At 48.2% G+C, this 12,265-nt stretch overlaps 2 protein-coding genes across 3 annotated transcripts in view; one reads left to right on the plus strand and one right to left on the minus strand.

Moving 5' to 3' along the window:
• The window catches only part of TCP11 (t-complex 11), a 165,967-nt gene that overhangs the window by 129,518 nt on the left and 24,184 nt on the right, over nucleotides 1-12,265 (minus strand). Inside the window, exon 3 of the mRNA XM_049870851.1 lies at nucleotides 2,523-2,598. The gene's annotated coding sequence lies outside the window, so the exon portion shown is untranslated. The remainder of the gene's footprint in view (nucleotides 1-2,522; nucleotides 2,599-12,265) is intronic.
• SCUBE3 (signal peptide, CUB domain and EGF like domain containing 3) overlaps nucleotides 1-12,265 on the plus strand; it is a 39,323-nt gene that overhangs the window by 8,092 nt on the left and 18,966 nt on the right. For both annotated transcript variants that reach the window (XM_049890416.1, XM_049890484.1), the window contains exons 2-4: nucleotides 5,991-6,113; nucleotides 7,060-7,185; nucleotides 11,435-11,569. In XM_049890416.1, coding sequence (XP_049746373.1) covers nucleotides 5,991-6,113; nucleotides 7,060-7,185; nucleotides 11,435-11,569 — 384 coding nt within the window. The remainder of the gene's footprint in view (nucleotides 1-5,990; nucleotides 6,114-7,059; nucleotides 7,186-11,434; nucleotides 11,570-12,265) is intronic.

Raw genomic sequence — 12,265 nt, forward strand, 5'->3', positions numbered from 1 at the left:
GTAATTATTGGTTGAATGCATATGCTCAACTCTTTCTCTAGCTGCAGCATGGCAGCTGGAATACTTTTACATATTCAAAGATTTATAACCCATGGCCTCAAAGAGCTTATAGCTCCAATAGGAAGACAGTTCACACACACTAAAAGTTAACTTATGGTAAATTACATATTGGTGAAAAATATCGAATATACCATGGACTTCCAGAAGAACAAGCCTGTCTTGGAAGAAGTATAGTCAGATGCTTCTTAGAAGGGAGGATGGCAAGACTTTGTCTCACTTTGGACATGTTACCAGTAGAGGGTCAGCAAAAAAGAGGAAGAGCCTCAATGAGATGAACTGACACAGTGGCTGCAACAGTAGGCTCAAGCATAGCAACGATTGTGAGGATGGCACAAGACTAGGCAATGTTTTGTTCTGTTGTACACAGGGTTGCTATGAGTGACTTGATGGCATCTAACAACAAAAAAAGTTAAATAATGGTACAAGGTACTGATGTAAGAGGTATCACAAGGCAGAGATTGGCAGGGGATGAGAGAACCTGACAGTAAAAGCCATAGGAGTTAGGAGAAAGAGTAAGTTGGAGAAGGCAAAGCAGTCACAGTCAGCTTCTCAGTGGTGGCACCTGAGTTGGGTCCTCAGTGATAGGTGAGGATTGGAAACATTTAGGGACAAGAAAATAAGGGCATGAAGAAGACACACCACACACCCTGGGCTAGCCTGGCTAGGGCAAGAAGGATATCACAGTCACAGGCTTCTGGCCTTCTCACTGGGCCCACCAAATTTGCTCACAACTACTCCCACCCCTGATTTTGGCTGTGGTAATGTAAAAGGTGGGTTGGACTCTACCTAGGGATATCTGCTTATGTCCACTTGTTATTCCTAGAGCTGGACCTGGGCAAAACTGTGAAGTAGATGATGTATTTCCTTGGGGATTCTCCTGCTTCCCTTTTGGGGCTTACTTCTCCATTCCATCCACAGAAGGGATTTTTAGGACCACCTATGTTATAACAGGAGTCTCTGGATGGTACAGTTAATGTGCTTGGCTGCTAACTGAAAGGTTGGTGGTTTATGTCCACTCAGAGGTGCCTCAGAAGAGGCCTGGTGAGCTACTTCTGTAAAATAACCCATTGAAAACCCTATGGAGCACAGTTCTGCTCTGACACACATGGGATTCAGGAATCAGAATCGCCTCAATGGCAACTGGTATTTTACAGTAATCTACCCTTTCTGGTCTTCTGTCTGGCCCCCATGTCTCCTGCCCATATCCCAGTCTTTCTCTGTACACATAGCAGAGCTTGTGGAGCTCTCTACTAGGCACTGAAGCAAATCCAGAATAACTGTCCGATGGCACTGGGAGAAGCTGCTGCAGTTACGGAACCTGTGCCTTGGTGCCAGGAGAGGGTGTGGCAGGGAGGTCTCAGCTCCTCTGGTACCTCTGCAGCTGCCACTCTCCCCCACTTCAGCCTGGCGTGGGAGATCTCCATCGCCTTCACAAACGATTATGGAGGGCAGCATTTTGATTCCCAACTGGCCTCTTCCCAGCAAGGTGGAGTAGACAGTGGAGCAGGCATCTTCAGGGATGTATCCTCCAGAAATTCTCACTATCAAGTGCTCCTAGTGCTGCATTTTCCTATGGCCCACACTTTAATAAGAAGAGTGTGAAGGGAGAGGGGCTCAGAAGGGATACTGGGGAGAACGTCTTGGGAAGGAGAAATAACAATAGCTCACCTTTACTGAGCGCTTGCCAGCACTGCAGTACTAAGTGCTTGATGAGGATTAACTCATTTGATGCGCATGACAGCCCCATGGGGAGGTGCTATTATTATTCCCATTTACAGAGGAGGACAGGTCAGTTGAGAGGCTGGCCCAGGACCATGGGTGGAACTGTATTTGAACTGACACAGTGTCACTCTAGAACTCCTTCTCTAACCACTCTGTCACATTGCTGCCCCCAGGTCTCTTCCAGCTTGGGCCAAGAGTTCAATCACTGTTCCTGAGTTGAGGAAGGAGACAGACAGCAGTCCCAGCCTCACCCAGACATCCGATGCAGCTGGTCTAGGGGACACCTGGAAATTCAGTTTTTTAAAAGTTTCCCAGGGAGTTCCAGTGTGCAGCCAGGGTTGAGAACCACTGGTCTAAACCAATCCATTCCCAACAGTATCCACCAGTTTGTGGGGCTAGCTAGTAACCACCTGTGCCCTGAGAGAATGAGCCACGAGTGCTGAAAGAGCCCCTGCCAGTACAATTCTAGGGGGGCAGGTGTGGTGGAAGGGAGTTCCAGAAGAATGAAGTGGTGGAAGGAGGAGATGCGGGATATAATCTGGGGCCCTATCTCACTGCTTTAGGCCAGTTCTGCTTCAAAAGATTCCATACACAGTTGAAGGGTCCCTCCTCAGTGAGTGCCCTGCCAAATGAGGAAAGATGAACACTCTACACAAGATGGCTTTAAAGTCTTAACAGAGCGACTCAGCAATAGCTGCAAATGAGCTAAGGCAAACAGTCCCCTAGGACCAGGAACTCACCAAGAGCAGGGCTCACCAGGAGGAGCTTGTAGGAAGACAACTTGAATCTACATTTGGAAAGCCGCGTACAATGTAGCTGGAAGAGAAAAGAGTGCATCTCATGTGTGAGGAATGTGAGGTGTACAAACACTCAGAAAGGAGTGGGAGAGTGGTTAAGTGTGGCAGAGGGAATAGGGAACAGATCAAGTTTTCCAGATCAGAGACTTCTGGAGAGGGCTAAGCGATGTGAGCAGGGAGAGTGAGGGAGAGGGGTAAGACGGAGGGAAAAGCCAGGCTCCCGGAGGGGTCTTAAGGCTCTGCCGGGAAGCTTGGGCTTGCTTCAATCAGCATAAGGTCAGCTCTAGCACTGGAGACCACTAGTAGACCTGGGGCGTGGGGTGGGAGCAGGAGGCAAAAGGAAGAAGTGGGAGCTCAGGTAGCCTGCTGCAGGCCCTAGTGAAGCACCAGCTGATTCAGGGACCGATACATGCCTCTGAGACAGCCTTAGAGGAGGGCTTCCAGATAAGTCTCCAAGTCACCCTGCTGGGGAAGGGATGGAGAGAGACAAGAATGATGACAGGGCTCAAAGCAGGATTAAAAGGGTCAATGTTAGTCACCGGGATTGTCCGATGCCAAAAAGAGAAAGCTGTGAGGGACTCCATGTGTGCCTCTAAGACTCACAAGGTAACCACAGGGAAGGGGTGATCAGTTAGTCCCTCCTCCTCCAGGGACTGAACAAGAACAAATGAGACTAAGCCTTGAGCCATTCAAAGATTGGAACTGGTCATTAAAGAAATATCTTTTCCCCTCCTGGAGGGCATACATGAGATGTGGGAACAGAGAGCAAGGACTTGGACCTCCAGGTGCCTTGTCTTTCTTCACCTATTTAACTGCACTTGAAACTTCCTCTTACCTCCTCTGACTGTCAAACTCTCATCTAACTTCCAAAACTCAGCTTGAATTCCACTCAGGGAGTTTTTTCAGTCTACCCAGGGATAGCAGTATCCCTTATTCATAACTCTAAGATCAGTGCTGTGCAACAGAACCTTCTGCAATGATGGAAATGTTTCATATCTGTACTGTCCATTTGGTAGCTACTAGCCACATGTGGCTACTGAGCATTTGATGTGTGGCTAGTGCAACCAGCGATTTAATATTTATGTCAAGCTTCTAGATACTGGGCATCTACTGTACACCAGACACTGCATTAGGCTTTCACATAAATGATCTCATTGACTGCTCACAGGCTCTTATGAGGAGGTATATCAGGAAATGGAGAATCAGAAAAACCTCCCTAGAGAGTGGTAGAGCTAGGTTTAGTTCCAGAGTTTATGATCTTTCTATGATAGTTCATTTCATAATACAGTGAAACCTGTCAGAGCTGGACTCGATGGGACTGCCTTGTTTTTCTGAGTGTGTCAAGTTTTCCACCTTTGACAGGGTGCAGACTCACGACTTTTCTATTGCTTGTTTTAGTGGAAAATATTTGAGGTTTCCTTCTCTGGCGGGTTTCCACCTTATACAGGTTCTGGCTTTTGCAGGTTTTACTGTATCGCTTTCTCTCCATCAATTGGGTAAACTGCTTCTCCACTCTGTCCCTTACCATCTTCAGGTCCCACTTGCCCTCTCTGGGCAACTTGTCTTCCATGCCCCCTCTTCTCTCATTTTGGGATGACTTCCCAGGGTGGACCAGCAAGCACACCACTATGATTTTAGAGTCTGAGTGAGGTGGGGAGTGTGGACAGAAGACCCCAGCACTTAGAATCAGCTGCAAAGGAGTAGAAGAAGGTTGGCGGGTAGAGTGCAGAGCTGAGTAAAAGCAGCCCAGAAGATTTGAGGCAGGGCATTTGGGTACACCCTTCCAAATTCCAGTTCTCTCTTTAGCTCCAGGAAGCTTCAGTTCTGCCTCGAAGTACTTCTTGAAATATGGGAGCAGGGGATAGGTAACTGTTTCCAGCTAGAACTCTTGGGTATCTGTATATTGGGGAGACAAATGGTCTACTCATTTATTCATTCAGTAAAAAATATGTACAACACCTTAGGGATTTTGATTCAAAAGGTCTGTGATGAGGCCTGACTATGGGGCAGTTCTACTCTGTCCTATAGGGTCGCTATGAGTCGGAATCGACTCAACGGCACTGGGTTTTTACTGGAGTGTCTGCATTTTAATAAAACCCAGGTGATTCTGTGGTTCGCTGATCACACCTGGAAGACAGACAATATTGGTTTCAAATCCCATCTCACTTACTTGCATGTTGCTACTTATATACTCTCGGGTTTCCCATTCACAGCTAGAAGTAATCTCTTCTTCCTTAAATAGTGGAATTCATCCCTGGCTGCACATTAGAGCACTTGAGGAGATTTTAAAAAAATACTGTGGCCAGGCCCCGCCCTGCCCAATTTACCAGAATCTCAGGGGCAGGGCTTGGGCATCTTCTAGGAGAGTAGGGGGAGTCTTGTACAGCCCAGGTGAGGCCCCCTTCCCTTATCTCTGATGCCTTCATGGCTCTAACTACATCCTGGTTTTTGTCTCTTCTTGTGGCTGAATGAGAGTCATCTTTGAGCCTCTACCATCCTCAGTATAGTGCCTTTCACAAACATACGCAGTAAAGGGTTTTCAACTGAATGAAACATTTTGCCCTACTTCAATTCAGCTTTATGGGCACCATACTGTTGCCTCAGACACAAGCGATATTTTTTTTCCCCAAAGACACAATCGATTCTCTACTTTCTTAACCATCCTTTTTTTTTTGCTAGATCTTGGGTTGCCTCTGCCTTTAGTATACTTTAGTATACCCTGTATGTAGGGCTCATGTTACAGCAAGCGCCCAGAGAGAGGGGACCCTCGCCAGCTCCCAGTGCTCCACTGTTGGCAGCACAGGGGCCTAGGAAAATCTCCCAGGATGGAACGTCTTTCCTCTAAAGCTTTTTGGCGCCATAGTGGGCAAGCGGAAGCAGGCTTGGTCTCAAGTAAAACCTTGAAGCTGATGAGGTTTTCCTCAGGTGCCCAGTCTCCCTTCCTTTCTTAAAACAGCCCTGGGCTTTGTCACCTTCCCAAAGGCCACTGTCCCCATCCAGCCTTTTCCTCTTGTCCCTCCTAAGTCTGTTCCTAAGAAAGGTAAACTAATTCACACTAAGTTGAATACTTCTAATCAAGTTAAGTGTGCTACCCAGTCCAAGCGTTGTTTGCTTGCTTGTTTCTAAATCAAAGAACAAAACCCTACACAGAGGAGTGTTTCAAATTAAGGAGTTTTAGCTGTCATTGTGGATTAGGGATGTTTGAGGGGAGTGGGCATTCTTTTTGAATTCCTGGAGTTACAGAGTCTGCCTACTCTGAAATCCCAGAGGGCTGTAGGGGAGCATCTGCTTCCGGAACAGTAGCTGCTCCTGTTTTAGAGAAGAGGGGATTTTGCCCTGGAGGAGCCCACCTTCAAGACACCCCTTGGGAGGCACCAACAGAGGGTCTCATGTGCTCTGTCCCCCTGCCAGATGTGGACGAGTGTGTGGAAGGGACCGACAACTGCCACATCGATGCCATCTGCCAGAACACCCCGCGGTCATACAAATGCATCTGCAAGTCCGGCTACACAGGAGATGGGAAACACTGCAAAGGTGAGGCTGGGAGGGCGCCTGGAGAAGGGGCGCTTGCTGAGGAGGGGAAACCAGTGCCACTGTGGGCAGGTGGGCAGACAGTGCATTACACTCAAACCTGAAATCTCCACTGGCGTGGGAGAGGGCTGCATCTTCTCAGAGAGGGTGGCGACATTTTCTAATTTGCAAAAAGGCACCGAGGCCCTGATGGGAATAGCACACAGCCCCACAGCCCGACTTGGGGGGTGGAGTGGTAGGGATCAGAATCATGGAACTAAGGCCTGAGGTTCCTTGACATTGGAGCCTCCATGTTCAGACCCTTCCGCCACGGCCCCAAAGGATGGGAACAATTGACCCCAGGGAAGCTCAGGCTGTAAACAAACACTATTCTTCCCCTCATAATTAAAGCAATGCAGATTAAAGCAGCCTTGAGATGTTATTTTAAATTTATGGCCTTCAGAGGAGAGGTACACTCGTTAATCCCTGGCATGATAAATTGAAAAGTGATTCTGTAATACCTAGTAGTAATCTTAAAAGATATTTATATGCTTTGACTCAGGAATCTCACTCTAAGGGACTTATTCAAAAAAAACCAATATATATGGATGAAGATATTCTTTGATGTGTTATTTATGACAGTAAAATAAGTGGAAGAAATCTAAATGTCTAACAATAGAGGAAAAGGATTAATAAATTATGATATAGCAACACAATGGAATATTCTGTAACCATTTACAGTGCTAATTGGCTGGGTGGAAACATGAGGAACTGTTTATGACAAGTTTAGATGAAAACAGCAGAACAGAAAATGGTTTATAGGCTATGAAAGTACCTACAGACACACACATATGCACGCACACATAGAAGGATATATTTAAAAACCTACAAGGCCAATCCCAGGTGTGGGTGGTGGGAGGTGCGCAGGAGGGTTTAGCTGAGCCCTGTCTCTGTTTTTCTTTTCCCACAGATGTGGATGAGTGTGAGCGAGAGGATAACGCAGGTTGTGTGCACGACTGCGTCAACATCCCTGGCAATTACCGATGTACCTGTTATGATGGGTTCCACTTGGCACACGATGGGCACAACTGTCTGGGTGAGCAAGGGAGAATGTGGGGAGGTGGTGTCTTGTGCGGAGGGAGGTGTTTTCAGCATTTCCCATTTTCCAGGCAAGAAGGGAAAAGTGATCAAAAAGAGCCGCATTCCCACAAAAAAAACAAAAAGAACAAGGTCAGTCCCCTTTGAGACTGGCCACTAAGGATGAAATAATCCTGCTACTGGATGAAAAGCATCAGAGGAGATGCTGCTAGAAAGTGCTCCCTGGGCGAGGGTCAGATTGTTGTTATTAGGTGCCGTCGAGTCGGTTCCGACTCATAGCGACCCTATGCACAACAGAACGAAATGCTGCCCAGTCCTGTGCCATCCTTACAATCGTTGTTATGCTTGAGTTCATTGTCGCAGCCACTGTGTCAGTCCACCTCGTTGAGGGTCTTCCTCTTTTCCACTGACCCTGTACTCTGCCAAGCATGATGTCCTTCTCCAGGGACTGATCCCTCCTGACAACATGTCCAAAGTATTTAAGACGCAGTCTCGCCATCCTTGCTTCTAAGGAGCATTCTGGTTGTACTTCTTCCAAGACAGATTTCTTCGTTCTTTTGGCAGTCCATGGTATAGTCAATATTCTTTGCCAACAGCACAATTCAAAGGCGTCAGTTCTTTTTTGGTCTTCATTGTCCAGCTTTCACATGCATATGATGCGATTGAAAATTCCACGGCTTGGGTCAGGCGCGCCTTAGTCTTCAAGGTGACATCTTTGCTCTTCAACACTTTAAAGAGGTCTTTTGCAGCAGATTTACCCAATGCAATGCATCTTTTGATTTCTTGACTGCTGCTTCCATGGCTGTTGATGGTGGATCCAAGTAAAATGAAATCCTGGACAACTTCAGTCTTTTCTCTATTTATCCTGATGTTGCTCACTGGTCCAGTTGTGAGGATTTTTGTTTTATGTTGAGGTGCAATCCATACTGAAGGCTGTGGTCTTCGGTCTTCGTTAGTAAGTGCTTCGAGTCCTCTTCACTTTCAGCAAGCAAGGCTGTGTCATCTGCATAACGCAGGTTGTTAATGAGTCTTCCTCCAATCCTGATGCCCCGTTCTTCTTCATATAGTCCAGCTTCTCAGATTATTTGCTCAGCATACAGATTGAATAGGTATGGTGAAAGAATACAACCCTGACGCACACCTTTCCTGACTTTAAACCAATCAGTATCCCCTTGTTCTGTCCGAACAACTGCCTCTTGATCTATGTAAAGGTTCCTCATGAGCACAATTAAGTGTTCTGGGATTCCCATTCTTTGCAATGTTATTCATAATTTGTTATGATCCACACACTCAAATGCTTCTGCATAGTCAATAAAACACAGGTAAACATCCTTCTGGTATCCTCTGCTTTCAGCCAGGATCCATCTGACATCAGCAATGATATCCCTGGTTCCACGTCCTCTTCTGAAACTGGCCTGAATTTCTGGCAGTTCCCTGTCAATACACTGCTGCAGCCATTTTTGAATGATCTTCAGCAAAATTTTGCTTGCGAGGGTCAGGAGCTGAGAATAGATGTGTTTAGCCACAGGGGGATGAAGCATGAGGAAAGAAGCTTTGGCTTCAGACAGATCCCTGCTCTGTGGCTTACAGCTGTGAGGCCTTGGGCAAATAAACTCATCTCTGGGAGTCTCAGTTTCCTCATCTCAAAAATGGGGATGATAAGGAGTACCTGGGTGGTGCAGACAGTTAATGTACCCAGCCACTAACCAAAAGGTGGGAGGTCTGAGTCCACCAGAGGCACCTTTGAAGAAAGGTCTGGCATTCTACTTCCAAAAAAATCAGCCATCGAAAACCCTAGGGAGCACAGTTCTATTCTGACACACATGAGGTCACCATAAGCTGGCATCAACTCAATGGCAACTGGTTTTTAATGTGCCCTCAAAGAGCTGCCAGGTGGATCACCATGAGAGAACATGCAGAAAGGGTTGTGCACGGTCCTTAGCAGATAGTGGATGCTCAATAAATGAGAGGACTGTTGATGATGATGGTGCTTCCCTTGTGCCCTGGGGAGACTCTGGCCCTGCCAGGCTGGTTCTTCCCCAGCTTTCCCTGCAACCTCCAGTCTCACCCTCTCCTCTCTTCTGAGGCCTCAGTCAGTCTTGATCCCCTTCATCCCAAGAGCTGGACCAGACAAAGGAGGATCTCTAGGGAATTAAACTCAATTTTGGTCTCTGCCAATTTGGGAAATTACTGGGGACCAAGTCAGACTCTTCTCCAAGTAGAAAAACTGAAACTCATAGCAGAAAAGGATTTCAGATTTGAACCCAGGGGTCCTTTTCCAAAATCTTACTTCTGCCAAAACAAAAATACGGGACTGGAAGAACAGAAGACAGGAGTGATGCCCAGAAAGCAGTCACCTGACCAAACAGATCCATTTTCTGAGTCCCCATTGGCCTAGGAGAGCTTCCTTACTACAGAGCTGCCTCTAAACCCAATCACATCCCACACTTGGACCAGGCTGTAGGTTTCCACTCCAAACCCAGGCCTGCAGCCCCTGGTCCTTCTGGGCCCTTCTCCCCAGCCCTGGCCACCTCTCCTACCACTCTAGCTACCAGGAAGGGCCTTACTCTTCACCTGCCCAGTCACCCTTGATGGCCTCTTTTGGGACCCTGGTGGCGATGTGGTTAAGCATTGGGCTGCTAACCAAAAGGTTGGCCGTTCAAATGCACTAGCCACTCCTTGGAAACCCTTTGGGGCAGTTCTACTTTGTCCTATATGCTCGCTATGAGTTGGATCGACTCAACGGCAATGGGTTTGATTTTTTTGTTTTGTTTTGGGAAGAGAAGCTGAAACATTTGGACCAGGACAGTGAGCTGCCTACAAGACTGAAAACACGAATTCCTCAGTTCTTTTGCTGCCTTTGACCTTTCTAGGCCCTTTAGTCTCATCAAGCATTGTTTCCCTAAACTTGTTTTGGGGAGAACTACACCAGAAAGATAAGAAAATGAGTAGGTAGAAAAGGGGCCAGAGGGAGGAAATGTCATAGCCTTGAGGCTGGGCTATCTGCAGTTCAGGCTCAAAATCTCAACCCTATTCTTAGCTCTTAGGGGAACTCTGAGAAGGCTGGCCATGCCCTGCCTCAGTTTCCCCACTGAGAACTGGAGGAAAGCAAAGCTACTAGATTGGAATAGAAGAGAGCAAACAGCAGAAGGGTGGAATATAGGATAGGGCAAGAGCAGGAAGATGGGAATGGGGAGAAGTCACGGGTGTAGCAAGAGATGGGCTGAGGCAAGAATAAAGCTTTTCCAACAGGTGCACTGTGCCACACAGGAGCCAGCTGGGCCCCTCTGCCCTTGATCAGAAGGGAAGGTCAGGGCTAGGCCCTCAGCAAGATGGGAAAAGAGGGGCAGATGAAGCCCTCAGGAACCCAGATTCCAGCTGTTCTATTTGGGGCCCAATATTCCCCTTATGCTTCCTGGGCCAGGGCCAGTGGAGGAGGCTGTGGACTTGGGAGGGCAGTAACTAACGTAGAGACAGAGTCAAGGCATTGCAGTGGGAGCCCCAGGATGAGCTTGGCTCTGGGGTCTGGAGATATGATTTTGGGGGGAGAGCCTACTTCTCCCTCTCCCCCATCTGGGGTGTGGCCTGGCAACTCTCCCCCATCCTCTCCGCCAAGCTGCCAGACTTTGTTTTGTTAAACCAAAATAGGAGAAAGGCTAGGGAATATGGCAGTAAGCCCAGGCATAGGGGGAGGGGAGAGAGGACCAGGCCACGGCCTGTCCACGGAAATGGTCCCTGCCCCACGAGGAGTCGAGGCTCTGGTTGCCTTTCCCCACCCTGCCCCTCCAACCTCAGCGCCATGACCATGGCTCTCCCAGAACACAAAGCCATTCCCCAGGCCCTTGGAGTGACTGCTCATTACAACCAGCTACCACTCCCAGTTACCTTTCTCAGTTATCGTCATCTCTGTCCTGCCTTGTGATGATCTCCTTTGCCCCTAGACCCAGTTTCAACAGGTGAGGGCAAGGGACGAAAGTCCTCACCTAGATGACCCAGGCTCAAATGTCCCCTCCCTACTTCTCTAGCTCTCCCACTCTGTCACCTCAGGGTGGCCTCCCCAGGCTCAGTGGAACATTAGCTAATGAGGGGGTGAGAACTGCCTGGCTTGCCCTGCCTGGCCTAATACTGGGCTTGGGGGAGGTGTTGGATTCTTAAGACTTCTCTCAGCCCTTGGTGCTGAAGTCCCAGGGCACACCCTAGACCCTGGCCTGCACCCCCGGGCCCCACTGACCACCTCTCCTGCACAGACGTGGACGAGTGTGCCGAAGGCAATGGCGGCTGTCAGCAGAGTTGCATCAACATGATGGGCAGCTACGAGTGCCACTGCCGGGAAGGCTTCTTCCTCAGCGACAACCAGCACACCTGCATCCAGCGACCAGAAGGTCAGCCCCTGCCCTGGCCTGGCCAGACTTCTCTGCCAGATTGCTTGGGACATTTCCCTCCTTGCCCCCCAGGTTCACCCTCTGTTCTCAACCCAGTCACTTGTCCCTCAGCCTAGTCACTTGTCTTTCAGACTACTCACTTGTTCCTCAATCCAGTCATACCTTAAGGGCTCCATGAACACTCCGTATTAGAACAAAGTTAGGGAGAATTCATTTGGGGTTGGGGTCAGTGTGGGATTGAGGCTACAGTGGGGTGTCTTCTGTGTCCAGACCCAGGGTATCTGACAGTCCTAACTGGATGGCTGATCTTAAGCTGCTGATTTATCTGAGAGGGCTTCATCAATGCCTTATCCCTGGCGTTGGGTTGGGGATCAGGCAGGAATAGTGGGGTACATGTTGTCTGTTTTTATGTCTCTCACCTGCCCCACTAGACTGTGACCTCCCTGAGGGCAGGGACTATGGCTATTCATCTTTGTATCCCCAGCACCTAACCTAGTGCCTGCATGCAGTGGGAATTTAATAAATGTCGCATAAAATCCCACAGTACTTATTGTCTGTATCTATCACGCCCCACTTACATTATAGATTTGATTGTTATTTTATCTCCTTCTCAATTTGACTATAAGCTCTTCGAGGGAAGGGACTATGTCTTATATTTTTCTGCGTCCATCCTAAATCCACCCGGTACCTAGCACA

The sequence above is a fragment of the Elephas maximus genome, chromosome 1 (genome assembly GCF_024166365.1).
Source record: "Elephas maximus indicus isolate mEleMax1 chromosome 1, mEleMax1 primary haplotype, whole genome shotgun sequence".
Lineage (NCBI taxonomy): Eukaryota > Metazoa > Chordata > Mammalia > Proboscidea > Elephantidae > Elephas > Elephas maximus.